Source organism: Apteryx mantelli, chromosome Z, assembly GCF_036417845.1.
Source record: "Apteryx mantelli isolate bAptMan1 chromosome Z, bAptMan1.hap1, whole genome shotgun sequence".
NCBI classification, from domain to species: Eukaryota; Metazoa; Chordata; class Aves; order Apterygiformes; family Apterygidae; genus Apteryx; species Apteryx mantelli.
Genome location: NC_090020.1, coordinates 81,575,628 through 81,594,737, shown reverse-complemented (window position 1 = coordinate 81,594,737; position 19,110 = coordinate 81,575,628). Strand labels below are relative to the sequence as shown.

The 19,110-nt window shown below is 36.3% G+C and overlaps 1 protein-coding gene across 2 annotated transcripts in view; it reads left to right on the top strand.

Annotated features, from left to right (window-relative positions):
- RIT2 (Ras like without CAAX 2) overlaps window positions 1-19,110 on the top strand; it is a 220,428-nt gene that overhangs the window by 81,983 nt on the left and 119,335 nt on the right. For both annotated transcript variants that reach the window (XM_013948540.2, XM_013948539.2), the window contains exon 2: window positions 14,476-14,532. In XM_013948540.2, coding sequence (XP_013803994.2) covers window positions 14,478-14,532 — 55 coding nt within the window. In that variant the 5' untranslated portion in view covers window positions 14,476-14,477. The remainder of the gene's footprint in view (window positions 1-14,475; window positions 14,533-19,110) is intronic.

Below are 19,110 nucleotides of genomic sequence, written 5' to 3'. Positions count from 1 at the left end.
AAGGGACTCGTTAATTCCCTTTCAAATTTTACAGTTTTTTCTAACTTGATTTTACATGAACAGTTAAAGAATACATTCATAGTGAGATCTTATGCAGCAATCCTGTAAATCTCAGAGCTCTCTGTGGGGAGTACATATTGCAGTTGCGTTGTTTTTTGCAGATGTGAAAACTGAGGCAGAAAGGATATAGTCAAAGGACAAAGAGCTAATAGCGGAACAAAAAACTAGAAACACCTCTCCCCGGATTCACATGATCACATAATCCTTCTTCAGTAGCTTTAGAGTGGCTATAAAGTGTTTGTGAAGTAAAAGTAACAGAAAACCCAGGGCCATTACTATCCTATAAGATAGCTCAGCATTTCCCATTGTTTTGTCTACAGTATATAAGTTGCCTTAGATCAAGAAGCTCTATTCTTTCAGATCAGCTTAAGCATCTGAAGACGCTAGGTGATTCTTTACCTTATTCCTTTCCATGTCCTTAAAATGTAGTTAAAGCCAATGTTTAGACCTGTAGGATGCTCATTCCAGTGTGTCTAAAATTTGCAGAAGTCAGATCCTAACAGCTGAATGCGTAGGGCATCTCAGGCGTCTTGTCTCTGAGCAATATCCAGAATGCTCTGTGAAGCACATACCAGGAAGAGTCTGGTTTCTTACAGAGGAATTAGAAAAGCAGCATTCTGGGCTAGGAGCCACCTGAAGTCAGCACACAAAACCTGTAGCTGTTTGGAGTTTGCCAATGCAAAACTCTGGGGACACGATGTTTCTGGAAAACAGTCTTGTGCTTAGGGTCAGGGAGATTCTGTCCTCTTGGATTTACACTCTAGATCCACCTCCAAATGACAGATGCTTCCTTCTGAAAGAAGAAACAAGGGCTGCTTGTCTGTTCTGACATACACTTGGCAAAGGTTTCCACCTTCACTTAACTGCTAGCTAGTTAGCTCATGTAGGAAGTGTATTCAGTTCATACTTCTACCCCAGTGAATCATGCCTCCTGCTCCGTCTTCTCCTAGAGAGTTTCCTAACACCTTCTCACAAATGAGGGGATGGAGACTTGCTACCACCACTACTGGAGCGAGGCCACTGTGTGGAGCTGAAGCAAACACCAGACGCAGGATTCTTCTTTGCTTATCGCAAGCAGACTCTTTCTTCCTCTCTCACCCCACCACTAAGAAGATTCCCATCTCTCTTCCCTGCCACCTCTTTGACTATGGCAGCACTGAGGGATTTAATAACTATCACCTCCTTGCTGCTTCCCTGGCTCCTGGTCTGAAGTGAGCGAGCTCAGCGCAATAGCAGCTTCCGATTGCTGTGTTTCTGCTTTCCCAGCTTGTGGCACCTCACTTGGGATGGATGCCCCTCTTGCAATGACCTTGCGTTAAATCCTGCCACTCTGAGAAGATGAATTCAGGATCTACTAGACCAGGAGAGATTGTGAGTATCACCCAGTTAGTGCTTAAGGCAAAGGCCCTCAGAGAGTGGAATACCTGTATTCCCCTAGCTGCCCTGAGGGCTGTTTATGTGTTTTACTAAAGGACTATTTCATATAGCCAAGGTGTGAATCGATAGGTTTTCTTCCTCATGCATTTACAGCATTGCAGCTGAATTTTGTATTTTAATACAAGTGTAAGAGTATTAGATAAGACTGATAAATCCAGGAGTTGATTTATAATGAAAAAGGATGGTCCCAGAACTTTGGAGTCTTATTTCAACAGTTTCTTATCAATATTGTTACCTTCTTGATTTTCACTTTCCTGGCCTAATGCTGTTCTAGAATGGTGCTACGAGCAAAACAGGGCTCCTTGTTCCCAGTGAAAATAGCTGCTTATCACCAATTCAAGACTTCTTCAACTGTTTGATTTGCTTTTTGGATAACAATTCATAATTACTTGGGGGAAGCTCGAAGGGGATGTCAGGAGGGAAGTAAACACGTGAAGAGCCAGACTCATCCTATGAAAATCCTCCTAATCCTATGAAATTTCTCCTGATACAATAAAAAAGGCATTAAGAACTCATTTTGGGATTAATGATAATGTGCCAGATTTGACTTCATTGTGAAGTGTTGTCTAATTAGGTGAGAGAAAAACATCACTGAGATCTGACAAGAAAATATGTTCAATTCAAAGTCATGTCTATAGTGAAGAATACTTTTCAGCTCATATAATACAAATTGTGTGATAGTTATCTCCACTGAGATAAATATAAATTTAAATATATGAATCAGAAATAAATTGTTGGGGACAGTGTTTTGGTAATAATCAAATGTCTTTGACTAATTTGGATTTGGAAAGGGATTTTAGCAGTTTCCTGGTGACAATTCTTTGGCTTTATAACTATCTTCAGAAATATCTTCAGAAATATCTTCAGAAATACCTGTTTCTCTCTTAGGGTATTTACTTTATATATGATTTATACACTCTTTTTGTCACTGGAAAAATTTTCTCGGGCTTTAAAAGAATGGATCATAGGATTTCTAATCTTAAATCTGGAAATTTGTCTACATTTTAAGTTGAAATAAAAAAACAGCATTTAAGCTTTCACAGGAAATAAAGATCATGAAAGTGATATTTTAAGATCATGAAAGTGGTGAAAGAATATATCTAAATCGTGTAAAATATAGGTAATATTCTATAAAATTTCTAACAGTTAAATCAAGAAGTCAGTGCTTTATTTTGAATAATTCTGATGCCATCAATCAAAACAACAAGTTTACTGTTGTTTGGTTTAGTTTTCTCTCCTGAATTCCATCCAAATAAATTGTATCTCCATGAAATATTTATATTTCCATGAAAGTTCATTTAGCGGCAGGAAACAAGTTCATTGTTTTAATCATCAATGCCTTTAAAAAACAGATCTGACTTTTTGAGAGAGGGATACAGATGGTCATGGTTCAGATCAGCGAGGACAAATATGCCCCTAAACCCTGGTAAGAGAAAGGGAATTACATGCTAATATTATCTGAGCATCTGGATGTTATTCTCTGACATTCATTTTATGGTAAATGATATTTCCAGAAACCCTAGCATTGGTAAAAATAAAAATAAAATGTGGACTGTTTTTACCACGAATATAACTTCGATGTGGGGTTAAATGGAAGGGTTGTATCTTCCTCTTTGAAGTGTCATCAATTTTCCAGGCCGTAGGTTTGAAATACAGAAAAGTGGGTGCCACATTACAGAACAGCGACTACACTCCCACTCGCAAGAAAATGCAGCTGCTGTCACTGCCGATTCATCACCACTTGACGTATGGGGTGTAATTTCACATGGAAGGTATCACAGGAGCTAACCACCAGTTTACATTAGGAAACCTGCAAACAATGTCAATTTAGCACTACCTGAAACAGCAGTAAACCAAGTCAGAGCATCTCAAGTTATCATTATATAGAAATATGTCAGCGGTTAAAAAAAGGAAGAGAAATATATGCTGGTGCTGAGAGGTTTCTTTCCATGGAATGAGATAGCTTTATCCTTTTATAAAGTCTCTTTTATAGTGAGCTAATAATACCTGAGACTCTGGTAGCTGCAAGCCAGGGCATTCCTGTCTAAAGAACTAACCTATTTTTTCTTGTGTCTTTTGTACTTCCTTTATAAATTTAGGAGATTTATCCATTGACTTTAATGGAAGTGTGTCTATCTGTAACAGCTGAGGATCTGCTCTATATTTCTCTGAAAAAATATGTTTTAAAAATCACATTAAACTAGATTCTGGTTTAAAACCTTTTTATGTCATTACATTTTGGATTGCTCACTAACAGAGGGCTTAAGGTACCATAGGATTTTCTAGCTGAAGCACAGTAGAAGACACACAAAGTTTTCTCACTGTTTTTAACCGAATGGAAGAAACACAGGGGGAGAATGCACTAGTAGCATTTGCCAGAAGTAATTTCTGTTTATTAATGCATCTTGTCAAATCTCATAAGCTAAGCAGGGTAGTGAAGGTTCAGTATTTTTTTGTGGGAGACCTTTTAGGTTGGGGTCAGGGATATATTATGGAGGAAATGGTGCTTAAGTGGTAGCGATCTACCTTGTCATTATTGTTAATTTGTATCACATTATGATGATGTCTGTTACACAGGGAATAAATACAAGTTTTGTCTGCTCCCCTGTATCCTTAAACATTGAACTATATTTTTAACATGAATTTTGCAATGCAGTGCATTCTGCCTACCTGTATTGCACAGGACCTGAGTTTGGATGTAGATATTAATGCTAAGCAGAAATTTTTAGCAGAACTGTTTTTCACTAGAAGTTGCTGATTCAGAAGACAGGGAACTTTTTTGCAGTGAGAGTACTTTTGCCAAAGGTTTCCTGAAAGTTTCTCAAGTTAGGATGAATTTTTTTTTCAATTTCTCTCTTTCTCTCCTTCAGTCCCTACTGGAGGAAGCTTAGGTATTTGTCTTTGTTCCACTGATCACACTTCGAAGGGAAATAGTGAGAACTCATGGCTTTACACCTAATGCTTGTGAGAAAGAGCAATTTGAGACACACTCAGAGGTTAGTAGTTTCTCCTCGTTCATTCTAGGTGGCTCCCAAGACAGAATAACTTTTTGTTTGTTTGTTTATCTCTTTATTCTATTTCTCCTTACCTGCTGTCTAATTCTTGGCTTTTACCCTGGGGGCAGATATTGCCCCAATACCAAAATTCTGCATCAAGTCTTTGCTTTCCTTCTGATACAAAAGAGGAAAAAATTTAAAACCAAAAATTCTCCAAGGGCAGCTGTTCCCTGCCTTACATTATTACCACCAGCTCCACTTCCACATATTTTGATTATAGTTTGCTCTCCCTTTACAGTGGTAAAGGGCACAGAATATACATGTGAACAAGACTTCTTCTTGCTCTGCAGTCCAAACAACAAAACCAGCTCTCCTAGACCAAGCATTATAAATGTTCTTTTTTGGTTTGATTTTTTTTTTCTCTTGAGACATACTTTTAATATAATAATTTAAAGAGTGTTTTGCTTTTTTAACAAGGGAGTCAGGGGTCAGCTGGGACCCTCTGGAGCGAGAGAAAGATCACAGCTTTCCTGGCAAGAAAGTGTGGGCACCGGATAGCAAATAGGATACGATACAGTGAGAGTCAGAACTGACAGCCACCAGCTTAAGGAGGGATTTCTATGAGGAGCAAGTGGGAGATGGGCAGACCTGGAAAATAATTTTCTGGAGGCCACAGAAGCCTGTGCAGTGCTTTCTGCAACTCATAAAGTCACTGGTTAACATCAACCAGGTCAAAGCAGAAGGATCTGTCTCTATAAATTCAGTGGACAGGGAAGAGCTTCCTCTTTCTTTTCTGGCTGTACTAGTAACTCTGAGTTTTCTCTATTTAAAATTTAAGTATCCTAGGTTTTTTCATTCTAAAAACACCTGACATATAACTTAAAAGATTTTAGGCTTTCCCTGGACAGAAAGCTCTAGGCAGATTCATCTCAAATCAGTGTCCATCGCAGGTCCCTCAGGGACCAGGAGGGGTGCACCAGGTACAGTTCTGACTGTCATTCTCCTCTGCCGCCTTTGTTGTATGTAACCATACAGTTACTGCTAAGTACTTGTCTGCAGTTCTACGGTTAAAAGGGTGAGTTATTCCAGTTCCCAAGAAGCAGTCATAATTTGTACCCTAAATGGATTCATTACAGCGAACACCTTTTAACTTTGTGTTTTTACTTGCACATGGATAATAAATAGTAAAGAAGCACATTTTCGTAGCAACAATAATTGCATTAGCTTGTATTACATTGTTATATAAAAAATGTGCAGCAAACGTGACTTCCTCTGTATCTAGTCACCTAAGGTTACTGAATTACAAAGTGCATTTGGAGTCAAACATTTCATGAGGATCAGTGAAAAAGTAAATATCAAGAAGTGAGAGGATTATTACCTGGAAACAATTTCTAAGAAACCTAACTTCTAGAATGCTAATATTGGATAAATTGGTAGCTAAGTCCTGGGTATGCGTGTCCCCATCTCTTAAGTGAGGGCGTGATTTTGTTTAACAATGACGCTGCATCTATAGATAACGGGATGCAGAACTTCTCACTTGGAGGCAACACTGTGAATCTGGATGATATCAGTGGAGCACCAGGAAGCACTTGGTTCTGCAAGGGCTGTTGTCTGTTGTCACTGATGCGAATCCGGTTGTTAGTCAGTGTGTTCTCATCATAAAATGATATGGTACCAGCTAACTGTCTCATGATGATATCTTGGTTTTCTCTGACACTCTGCTTGCTATGGACTTTAGCTTAAGCAGCTGTCCAAAACTCCTGTTACTTTAGAAAAAAGCAGTGTAAAAGCCATGTTACGTTGGCAGGTTGGTGTACGCAGTAGATCATTGTGTGGCAAGCTTCTGTATTTTTTTAGTATACCAGAGTGAATTTAACACAGAGAAGTAAAATTAGCTTGCCTTCATTTCACAGCCAATGCTCAATAAATAATACATTGTATACCTAAAAAATTAATAATAATTGCAGTAGTTCTTCATGAATCTGTGCAGTAAAGCTCTCATCCTATTTCTCTTGCAGAATATAACAATGTAAATGTTATGGCTGTACTGGGTCAGAACAAAGGTGCCTTTAGGTTGGTATCCTGTCACAGAAACTAGATGTAGCCCATAGTAGATGTCTTGAGAAGAATGTATGAACAAAATAAAATACATTAAAACTTCTGCTTAAGCATCTTCACATCCTCCAGCTATTTGCAGATAAGGGCTACTTAAACTTGGGGTGAAATCTTTGAGTATATTAGAACAATTTTTTTTCCAAGAATTTTTAGAATCATTTTTAATCCAACAACACCCTTTACCATTTATCATGTCACAGACAATAATTTCCAGGATTTAGCTATACTCCATGTGAAAAAATATATATATTGATAGATATTTATTTAATTGATAATATAATGCTCACTATGCCTTGTACTGTGAGAGATTAAATAATCATGCTCTATTTAACTTTCCTGTACAATTACAATTTCATAAACCTCTGTAATACCCCCCATTATCCATTTCTGCTCTTCTCATTCATCTTTATCTCCCAAATAAGTACCCCTCAGGGATTCTTCTGGTAGCATAACCTTCAACTACTATAAGATATTCTAGGCCCACATCTAACACAACATATACCTAAACAATGTGAAATGGGTAATCCCACTGGTTCCAATGTGAGTTTTTCACATACTCGTATGTTCTTCCAGATAAGGGTTTTAGTCCCCATCTAATCCAGTTACATCTCATTGTGGAAGGCTGCTGGTTAGGACTATCTTGTCTCCACCCATGTCAAACCACTTGTATTCCCTTTGACATGTTAGGTGTCCTGCAGCAGTTTTGGTTCACAGTGGTGTGAAGCACTTGAATGTAACAACATTAATTCGTCATTCTGACTCCTTTTGTTTTGGTTCAGATGACTATTGCTGTCATTTATTTTAAAATGTACCGTGAGCCAAATGCAACATCCTTATATTAAAAAACAAAAAAAGAGGAAATATCCTTACCATTTCCTTAAATCCGGTTGTCCTTTGTGACCTGGAAAGCCATCATCTGATAGAGATGTCTGCTATTCTGTAAGACTTGATAGTAAATGATAATAAAAAAGACACAGTGCAGTACCTCAAAAATGCAAAATATTTTCTTTAAAGCAATAAAAGGTGTAGATGATATGGCTCTGACTATGTGAATTGTCCATGAAACCCTCTTAGATTCTTTTTCTCCTACATAAGTATATCATAAACATAAACAATGTTTTCCCTTCTCCCTTCTTTAAACTTCTCCCTAAAGAGCAAGAGGCTTTTTATGAATGTTTGAGATCAAAAGCACATAGTATCTTAGGAAAGCAACCGCTCACTTCCATTGCTGATTTTAGTTGAAGGCCTGGTTAAAGATGCTATCTATATTAAAATATCATACATTAAATTAATATTTTCCCACCTGAAATTGAGAATATGGTACAAAAGTCTCCAGAAGAACCTTCTGTGTCACTGATACCAGGCATCCTTTAACTTATGGAGCACCTTAAAACCGAATAGGTTTCTTGCCTCTTGCATCCATGTTTGAAGTCTGTTTCAGAAAACTACTTACCTGGTGGCTAGAAATCTTTTCTAATTTCTAGCCTTAATTTGTTCTTAGCTAGCTTCTCCCATTTATTTTTACACCAAAATTGTCCTTTAACTTTAATTGCTCTTCTTTTTCTTTGTTGTCCTTACTGTCCTTTACTATTTATTATACTTGCAGAAACTGTACATACATGAAATAATTCTCAGAATAACTATTTAGAATTCTTCTTTTCTCTTATTTGTTTCTAATTTTTTCTAACTTATTCCAGCATTGTTAGTGTCTCCAGCCATTCAGATTTGCTCTGTTAATACAATTCAACTAGATACAATTTTGCAAAAAATACTTTTTGCCTTTGCTGTTCGTCATGAATGTGTTTGCACGTTGTTATTGCAAAGTCTATTTGATAAGATTCAATGGACAGAAGAATGATTGCAAATGACTTCTTACCTGACAATTCAATCTTAAAATTCAGGAATGAACTCCAAAAAGGTTAGTTATAATGACATTTGTTGTTTTTCCAAGCCAATGAAACAGAAGTCAAGGTTCCAATATTCAACTGTGAACATTTGAAAAAATGATTACCTGAGATTGTGTGGAGTTGAAACCATGAGAAAGATGAGAACTGTTCAAACTCTCCGGTGTTTCATAGATAAAACAGTCATAAGAAAATGTTTGTCTAGTTGCTGAAATAGTCAAACTTTGATTGTAACATTTTTACATATTTAGTTATATGCAAATAACTTAACAAAAGAATAAAATCAGACATGTTTAACATGCCCTGGTCATGTTTCTAAAAGGTGATTTAATTTTACAAATTGATAGAGGCAAGGATGTCTGAAACTTTTGGCATATTTATAACTTTTTCATTTCTGTGACCAAATCTCTTCCTATGGTGCATACTTTGTTATCATGTTCTGCTGTACTGTTTTTAGACTCTGTAGTTTGTTTCCCACCTTCTCTATGCTGACAATATCTATATGCGTTCTTCTTTTCTCATGAACTTGATGAACTAATCTGAAAGGCCACTGATTTTTTCATTATAGATCATTTCTAAGCCCCCTTCTGCACTGGTATCATCAAAACCTCACTGGTTTATGAAAGCTAAGCTAAAGATCCACTGGGATAGTTTATCTATTTCAGAAACTAAAGTGAATCAACTGTATGGAAATAAAAAAAAAATTCCAAGTTGCAGCTACTGTGATCATTTTCTTAGATATTTAGATTGTAGGATTGTAGGATGAGGGAAAGGGTCTTTTTAGACATGGATTAAATCAGGATCGTACACAGTACCATGGGGAGAATATGAGTATGTGAAAGGTCTTGGGTGAACAAGGAGGTGGAGGAAGCTCAAGATGAGATGTTCACATCACGAATACTATTCCTATAAAGACGATTGTGTAGGCTTGCAGTCTGTTGTGGTGTCTTGAAAAACAGGTATAGGACAACCTCGGAAATTATCGGTACAATTCAAATTTAAGACAAATTAGAAGGACAGCAGGATTCTACTATACCGGCTCGCAGAATTGTGGATATTGAAGCAGCATTTTTTCTATGTGTCCTCACAAACACAGATTTTAAAAAGCTGATACCCCCCTTTTACATGAACTTTAATATTGTTGCAGTGGTCAAAAGGATGTTTTAGAATAAATAATGTAACCTTAGCCTGTTTCTAAGCATAACATTTCATACTGTGAGGTAAAGAAAATATTATTACAAAGAGAGTAGGTATTATATAGAAATTAGCTTGTAAGAATAAGTTTATTATTCATAGAAAATACTTATATATAATTCAGTACCAACAGAGGTATCACATATACACAGATTACTTGTAAGTATAGTAATATAACAGTAGTAGGGGAAGTAATTGACATTTAATTATGGGTTTTAGTTTATGAACATTGGATAAGCATAATTGGAAGCAAATAAAATGGAAATTTGGGATCTGAGCCCCTCTTTTTAGTTTGAAAACACAAGAGAACTTTAAAGTTACATAGTTACTGATGCATATCAGACTTACATTTATTCATCTGAGGCAATCTGCATTTACTTAGCCACAGAAGGGTATAAAGAATATGCTATTCATCTGAAACAATGATCCTTTTACTTATTGTAGCTGCCACGTGACGTACATGTCCCATTTAAATGGAATGATCTTCACAGCGTTATAAAATATTCATTAAAAATTTTCAGGCAACTTGCAATTCAAAATGTTTCACAATATCTGCTGTGGATTAAAAGGGAGGGTTTTTTTTTACAATAAGCATTTTTTAACAGACTCCATTTTTGCATGTATATGTATTTATTCAAATAGAGGTCTTATCCATCTATTCTGTTTTAATATACTGCCTTGAACCCACATTTTGATACAGTGCTTTGTGTGTGGCATAAATCAGGCTTAAAGGCCCCTAATTTATACATCTGTAAAATTTTGGAGCATTGTTAATTATTTGGATTTCCAAGGGAAAATGGTTACAGCAATGTCTGATGATGGTTTGGATTTGTTAAATGTGCATGTTAATTTGAATGGAAAAAAGAATGATGGATAAGGAAAAAAGAAGGGACCAAGGAGAGTATTTTCATAAAGCAGCATGAAATACTCATACCATTTTCCTATTAGTTTCCAAAATTATTTCATTCTGGAAAAAGTCTTTGGAGCTGATGTTAGTACCGCTGAAGAAACCCATGTATTTCAGTTGAGGCAGCTGACCTGCTGGGGAGTCCAGACAGATTCGGTACAAGCAGGTCTAATTCCCTAGGCTCTTGCTGAGTTGCGTGGGTTATGCCAGCAGTGAATGAGCCCATTTTGGTCTGGGAAGTGTTCTGCCAACTTCTGACCATCATTTAGAACTTACGAACTAATTTCTGCATGTCTGGCAGCCCAGTCTGTGGAATGTCTTGTAAATCTGGACACAACTGATCAGATGAATTGCATCAGACCAGATGCTTTGAGGCTTCCTCATCCTCCCACCCACTGTTACTAGGTTTGTTGTTAGAAGCCAAAATCAAGATGTTCCTTTCCTTTAGGAAGTTTGGCCTATTATGTCTGTTCTGAAAATGCTTGCTGCATTAATTAATGTTCAATAGGGTTTTACAGAAAATGCTGTGGAAGCTGCTACTTTTTGTTGTAAAGAACACACAGGGGAAGATGGGTTGCAATTCCCATTATACTCCAATTTCCTCATCTTACATTATAGTTCAAAGATTTAAAAAATCCACTCAAAAAGGAAACTTCAGTTCCTTCTATCTCAGAAAGCAAAACTATATAACCTGCTTACCGGAGAGGGTACTAATACCCTGCAAAAGATGACAAGCACCAAAGAACACCAAACACCAAAGAACATCAAAACCACCCTACCGTGGTGGTTAGGGGAAGGTCTGGGGGCCAAACCCTCTCAAAGGATTGTTATTCAAGCAGCTGTGGGACAAAATGCATGTAAAATGGAGCTCTCTATTTACTGTTTCCCTAGCCAGCTGACTGTAAGAGGTTTTCATTTCATCATGTTTAGTGCTTCTGTGAAAACCATTCTCCAATTCTGTACCTCTCCAGATTCATTTTATACAGAGCCAATTCAGCTCTTTGCGGTCAAGCATATAGAAATCAGTATTATTGCACTTGTCGTTTCAAGACCTAAATTCCTCTTCAGATTCAGATTCTGATCACTGTGTGCAACCTAGGTTGCTGTGCACATTTTGTTCTGGAAGATGGAAGTTATACCAGTCCCAGTGGCTAACCTTTTGCACGTTACAGTAAAAAGTCAGTACAGTGCTTCTGAATCGTTTCTGTCCTTTTAGATCCTGTGGATTTTATGAGGATAGAAATGATGTATTGACTCGGGGCCATCTCAGGAAAGAGGAAGAGTGTTTACCATGAGTTCTGGGTCTCCTCTGAGAATTCCAGTTTCAGCTGTGAAAGCAGATTTTGTGATGCAGGCATTGCTCCAAAAGGAAACAAAATCAGATCAGAGAGTGAGTGGTTTGCTTTGAAGAAGCTTGGCAAGAACCAGCAGCAGGTAGTGAAACAAATGGAATTCATTTGCAGTGCAGGCCCTCAGAAAGCTCCAAATGTGTAGGCATAAACCATATGAACAGCGTCTCTTCTAGCTGCCTCTGTGTCTCAGAACAAACTAGGCAAATCACATTAGGCGTCAGTTTATTCTTCAGAAGCCAATAAACAGTTCTCAGATGGAGGTGCCTAAAAATCTGTCATGATTAAAAAAAAAAGATGTCCTGGAAATGGAAGTGTTCAAACATAATTAACACTTAAAAGTAACGCATCTGACAACAGATAATATAGAAAATGTCAATGTCACTGCACATAGATTTATTCACCTGTAATATGTATAGGCTGAATGAGCTTTTTTTACAGTTATCCTCTCTGAGTTACTATGAATTTATAATGCTGCTCCTTAACATTTATATTTGTCTACACTAAAGATGCAATAATTTATTAACATGGCAATAAATGTTTAATACTCCTTGTCTGTGTCTTTTTATAAAACTATTTAGTTAACCCCATGATTCTTTAAAATAAAAGGACAATACTAAACAAAAAAATGCCATTTTTAAAAAATGGATAAATTTCTGCACAGAATTTTCAAAATGTGGAGGTTTTTGTTCATAACTTCTGCTATTCAAGGTGTCTGAGATATTCGAGATATAAGACAAAATCCCATGTTTGGTTTATTGTGTTAGGACAGATAGTTATAATTCAGGTGGGATTGGGTTACTTTTTTTTTTTTTTTTACAAGCGGCCACGTAGCATCTGTATTGAAAATTTAATACAGACATTAAAAAAAATAAGTTATATCCCTTTAAAAATCAGGAATTTGGCTTAAAATCAAGCGGTATCTTTTAAAATATATGTTAGGTTCTTATTTTACTTCTGGTTTCTGAGTGATTAGAATTCACCCATTTCACATTTTCAAGTTCTTTTCCTCACAGCTCTCGGCGTTAGGGAGATACTTGTGCTTTTCAACTGAGCTGAGATTAGTATTCGAACAAAACATCAGAGAGAGCAGAACATCCCATGTTGTTCTGATAACGGATGTACTACTGTGATCTAAGCAAAGCATTGAATACCCCAGCCTACCTTCTTGGTTATTCAAGGTCCCCGAACTTTGGATGGCATTCAGGACCCTTGTTGTTGGACAGAATATGAATGCTTCTAGCTTTTACATAAATTGGCATTTCACTTCCAGGGCCCCCCTGGTTCAAATGGTGCAAGCCTGTGAAGAGATGAACCTTCATCGTAGGCTTCTGGAAGGAGAGCCCAGCCAGCTCGACTAATACAGCAACCTAGACTGTCGTCCTCTTTCATTTGTATAAAGTAGTAAGAGGACTCAGCTAGGTTGTGAGATAGTGTGAGATGGTCAAGTTCATCCATTTCTTTCAAATTCCAGTAACTTCTCAATCATTTAAATATCGTATAGCAATTAGAACAGCTTTAATTAGGGATAGTGACTTTGACCTTGTGATTATTCACCTAACTTCATCCCAGTACATGGTGTTTGGGGTATATTATTAAGATAAAATGTTGGGGCTTACAAAAATATCAAATTCGCTGTATGAATGAACCTACATTTCCTAGACCCTGGCTCCACCTTTTAACTACTCACTGCTTAGTAAGTTTTTGTTATTGCTAAGGAATTTTGTGATTGTAACGCTTCATTTCCAATGCTTTTGTTAGAAGTTATGGGAATGACATCTTTAGGAATTTCCATTTGTCAAGAAAATAAATAAAACTCCCTCTTTTTACATCAGATCAGACTATCCTGATTTGTTTCTTTATTTGTGTACTTGTACATTGGTTTGGCAGCTATAGTGAAAACTTTAATAGTTGTCATTAGAAAAGTCTGTTCCATAATCACCACAAAGACAGTTCACTGACCCCATATAATTTTTATATACTAAAAGAGGTTCTGAATCTTGATTTTTTTTTATCCTAGTGTATTATATTACTCAGCATAATAAAGATGTGATTCACAATTATGATTGTTTTGTGCAGATATCAGCTGGAGTACCTAATTAAGGTTAGTTAGGCTGGACTATGATGTAACTGGGGAAATACTAGAAAAATTTTAGTTTAGTTTAGTTTAGATTTTCCTCTAGAGACTCTAATGGGTTAACAGTTTTTACCAAGGGTTAAAAAGATGTAACATTGTAATATAGAAATTGATAAATGCAGTTTTAAAAAAGAAAAAAATTAAGACAAATTACAAAATAAATGTTTAATTTATATTTTTTCTATTTATCTGTGCTTAGTTATCATTGTAATACAACTGCATCCTTGCAGTTGTAGACATGAAACAGACTTTTGACTCACTTTCTAGGCTGATATTTCAATGAATGAATTCTCTGCTTGTTCTTTTTCTTGTTGTCATTTAAAGGCAGTAACACCACTCTTTTTTCCTTCCCTTTCTCTTTCTTTCTCCTCTCCAGCAATGACAATGCAGTTCATAAGCCATCGGTTCCCTGACTATCATGATCCAACTATAGGTGAGTAAAGATTATTCTGTCCTTCATTCCTTTCAGTCTTTCTGCATATTTGAGATACTTTGGGGTTAGAAGCAAGATTTGTAAACTTTAGATTAAACCTTGTTTGTCTGATGACAATTAGACTGTGTCATGATCATACCAGAGTCATCTGCTCCTGAAATGCTTTGTAGGAGATCTCTTTTAACAACAGATTTTTGGCTTCATGCTCTATAACTAATACTGGCTATGTAATTTTAGTCATAGAAAAGAAAACAAAAACCTCACAAGAGGGAGAACAGTCTTTCAACACAGTATATTTAAACAAGGTAAAAACTGACCAGTCTGGAAGGGGGTAGGTGGAGTTTTGTTATTTTCATACTGGTTTCCATTTTTAAACTCTTAGTTGACATGTTTCAGAAAAAAATAAGAGGGACTACTGAATTTAATATACTAGAGTTGTGCTCTAGGATCACGTACTCCACTAACTCCCCTGGATTTAGTGGCGTTATAACCTTAAATAATTAGAAACATTTGCATGCATTTGGAACGCATTGAAAATCATCTTCTTCAACACCAACCACTGCCTAATGACTGTATTGCTGAAGTACAATGGGAAAGTGAGCTGGAAGAGAAATCTAGGATGAATTCAGATTGACTGAACTATATTTCTATTTATAAGTTAGTGGCTGTGGCAAAACTATATTTCATTTAAAAAAAAAATCAAATGTTTTTCCTTCTTTTAAATGAGGTACGAATTTGGAAGATATTAACGGGGTAAAAAACTAAGTAATTTTAATGCCTTGAACAGTCCTGGATTCCTATTGTATTGAACATTATCTATTAATATTCTAACCAACTTCCTTTGGATGTACAGGCATCTGAGTCCTGTAACAACTAAACTAAGGAGGTGGCTTGTGTGGAGTGTTTGGGCGTATGATAGTCTCTACAGCTCTTTAAGAAAGCTAGCTAAGGTGCTTTTGAGGAAGGATTTCTCTTGACTTTCTCTCTGTAACTCAAGAATTCTCAAAAATCATCAGTCTCAGGTAAATCCAAGATCAGTTTTCTCAGCAAACCTCTAATGTCATTACCATACATTTTTATTTGGATCATTTACACTGATTTAATTGAAACATTAAAATGTATACAATAAAGCTCACAAAATGATAATTTCCAATAAAAATATAATTTCTGTGTCCATTAAATTAAAAAAAAAGGAAAAGCCCAGATAAGAGGTAATAAAAAAGGAAAGAATATGACTCATTTTTACAGAGCTTGAGATGGTTTGCCCATGACCTGAAAAATGTAGATGCCATATATGATATATTTGATGAAGGAGGTGGACAAGAGAGTCTTGAAGAATTTAACCATTCACCATTCACTCAAGGAAGATGATGGGTTAGGCTTTGCATAAAGTATATCACATACATTAGAAGTGTGTTTCACCTCCCCAGTCTGAGAGAGAGAATGGTTACCTTGAAAATATCCGTCCAATATTTGTAATACCTGTCATATACTTAGCTTCCATATTGTGGATGTCAAGAATGGTATAACCTCTACAAAATTACTGCATGCCTAAGTAGATCAGCCAATGGTAGTATTTCTTTTAATTTGTCATCTCTATAGTATTCCACATTCCCTGGATATTAGCTCCTGGTGACCGGTGATTTTTAATGAAGGAAAAAAATCTATTTATAAACTATTCACACATGTAGGAATTTTATAATCATTGCAAAAATCATAAAATAAAATTAAATGTACCAACTCTAAAGAAGACAAAACTGTAAGGACGTTGCAACCAATTCATTTGTTGCACTCAGGAAAAAAAATCTAATCACATGTAACTGGAAAAGAGGAGAAGAGAATTAGTACTTACTGACACCATTAAGTTATGTACATACACCCCTCTTTATTATTAACTATCCACCTGCCATCTATGTTTATCCATATAGTGTATCTTGTCAGAATCTTAACTTATTGGTCTCTAGACACTACCACAGTATGAATAATAAATAATCATAAAGAGAAAGAAAGCTTATGATGCATTATAAGTACACACTACAGGAATGCCTAGAGGACCTAATCAGGATGAAGGTCTCCTTGAGTAAAAGGCAGCTTCCACCCGGTAAAACCAACACTCTAAATAGGAAAGGAGAGAGGGAGCTAGGAAAAGAGACGTGAAATTTTGAATTCAAATTCACACAGCTTGCCAGGGGCAGAGCTGGAAGTAGGACTGTGAGTTTTATCCATTCAGCACTTTTGTCTCTCAGAAATGCCGAGGACATCCTGACACAGGCTTATTTTCTATTCATGCTTTCAAATATGTGCTAAACAGCAGGGTATAATCTTGTGCTATAACTACATATGTTTCCTGTTGGATGTATTTCTGGTATGACCACTCAAAATTGGACAAAAAACAAATAGAAAGAATCATTGTTGTATGAAATGTAATAACAAATACATTTAAAAATCTCAGTACCCTGAAAAAGTTTATATGATTGAAAGTGCCATTAGTACTTTTGAGATATGGGTCTCAAATTGTAGGATTCATCTCACTGGTTTTTGTACATCAACAGGGAGGCATACTGTAGGTATTTTCCACATCTACTAAGATATTACAGTTCTAGAGAATTTTCTGGGTTGGCAGAAAAAATGGTGACCCAGAATTAGCGTATCCAGGGCCAAGGCAGTAACCCAGTAGTAGTTGTTGAGGAAAGAAAATAAAACCGGGCCATGTATGAAATGAACCTTTTCATGATACACCCTCCCCTTTTCCAGCAGAATGGCAAAGCACAAAAGTGAACATAGATTTTCAGCTATGTCTGAGATCACTGACCTCTCTAAAAATCCATATATTGCCTTTCTTCTGTGTCATACATTTTAGGCCCCTGTTTAATTTCGCAGCAATTTGTATCCTGGTTCTGGAACTCATGAGCTGTCCTAAACTTTTCTGGACATACTGCCCTCAGATGCATACTTCTTTGAAAATACCATTTTCTGCCTGCCTGTGGTATTCTAAGGCATTTTAAGCCACAGCAGTTTCTGTGAATGTCACTGAGAAGGTGATATTCTATGGAAATAACAAAAATATTATATTATGTGACAGAAGAATATTCCACAGATTTCAAATATTAACCAACCTGCTGAGTCTACTATGCTCCAGTTAAGCTTTCGGGTACAGTCTATTATTTCCTTTGCTTTACATGGGCATAAGAATCTAATAAATTCCTGCATGTTTTTCCTTAATGTTCTTGCACTAGCTACACAATTCTCTCTGTTCGGGGATGGGGTGAGAATGCTGTAGCAGTAATCTTGTGCTTGTCCATGCAAATTTAGCCTGGACTTAAGTGGGTTAGTCCTGACAGAAAGGATATTATAACTCCCTCCACTGTGATGGGGATTTTCCTAAGCAATATACTAATAGATCTAGGAGGAGGAGAGGGGAAGGGAAGGTAATTGGAGGTAACATTATTGTCTTTCAAATCCAAGAGGCTAATCACTTTAAAATTTAGAAGAAAAACTTCAATAACCCCTGTGACGACTAAATAACTATAAACATTTAACTTTTTGCTGTCCATTTAACTATTTTAAACATTTAACTTTCCCCTTGTTTTGTCCTCTTTCCCCTTGGTTTTTCCTCTTTCTGACCTCTTACAGCACCCTGAAAACAAGTAAAATGTTCCTTGTTATACAAACATTTTTCGGTATATATTATTATAAGCCTACGGTCCAGTTGAACTTTTCGCTCTCCACCTTAAGCATTGACATGGGAGTGGAATAATAATTTCAGCTGTTTTTTCATCTCTAGATTCTTGTGAACTATCCTTGCATCTAGTTAAAGAAGATGGAACAATGAATGATTCCCAAGGTACATGAGGACAGGACTGATCTAATTTGGTTGATATTCTAGGTGAAAAGCAAAACCAAACCAGGTTCAGCCCATACAAAAGTGCCACAAAACCCTCTTGCATGATCAGTTTGTGATTATTAGGATCACATAGAAAACCTGGAACTAGGAAACTAATAGTTGAAATTGTAATAGTTTTTGCTTGGGCTTAAAAATAAATGACTACCAACTGGTTTTATTTCATAAAAGTCCAAATCTTGTTAATTCTAAACAATGCTTTCATGTTATTTTTTTTTTGGTATAAAGGACACATTTTATGTCCTGACCTACTCCTGGCTCCATACAAACATACACTTGGGCAATTGACTTCCATTAAAAGATGTTTTTCCTCATTTTAGGAAAGTATACTTCATCCGTAAACTGGTAAGACAATGGGCTTTAAGGACAGTCTAAAGATGAGAATATGTTGCTGTGTTTTACCTATTCCAACACGAGGCTATGGTGAAAACTTTTTACTGTTACTGACCAGAGGTACAAACAAGTCATATCATTTTAATATGCTGCCAAATGTTCTTCACCATCCCATTTCTGCTTCCCTCCAAACACACTGAAGAGCTTATTCTGAAAATTGTGCAGCAATGATCATGTATCATTAAAAATCCAGAGGCATTATTTTTCCCTTTTTTGTCATAGACCCTAGGAATAGGGATTTTCCTTTTCATTCCTTTTCTATACGGTTAGAGATCATTTTGCTT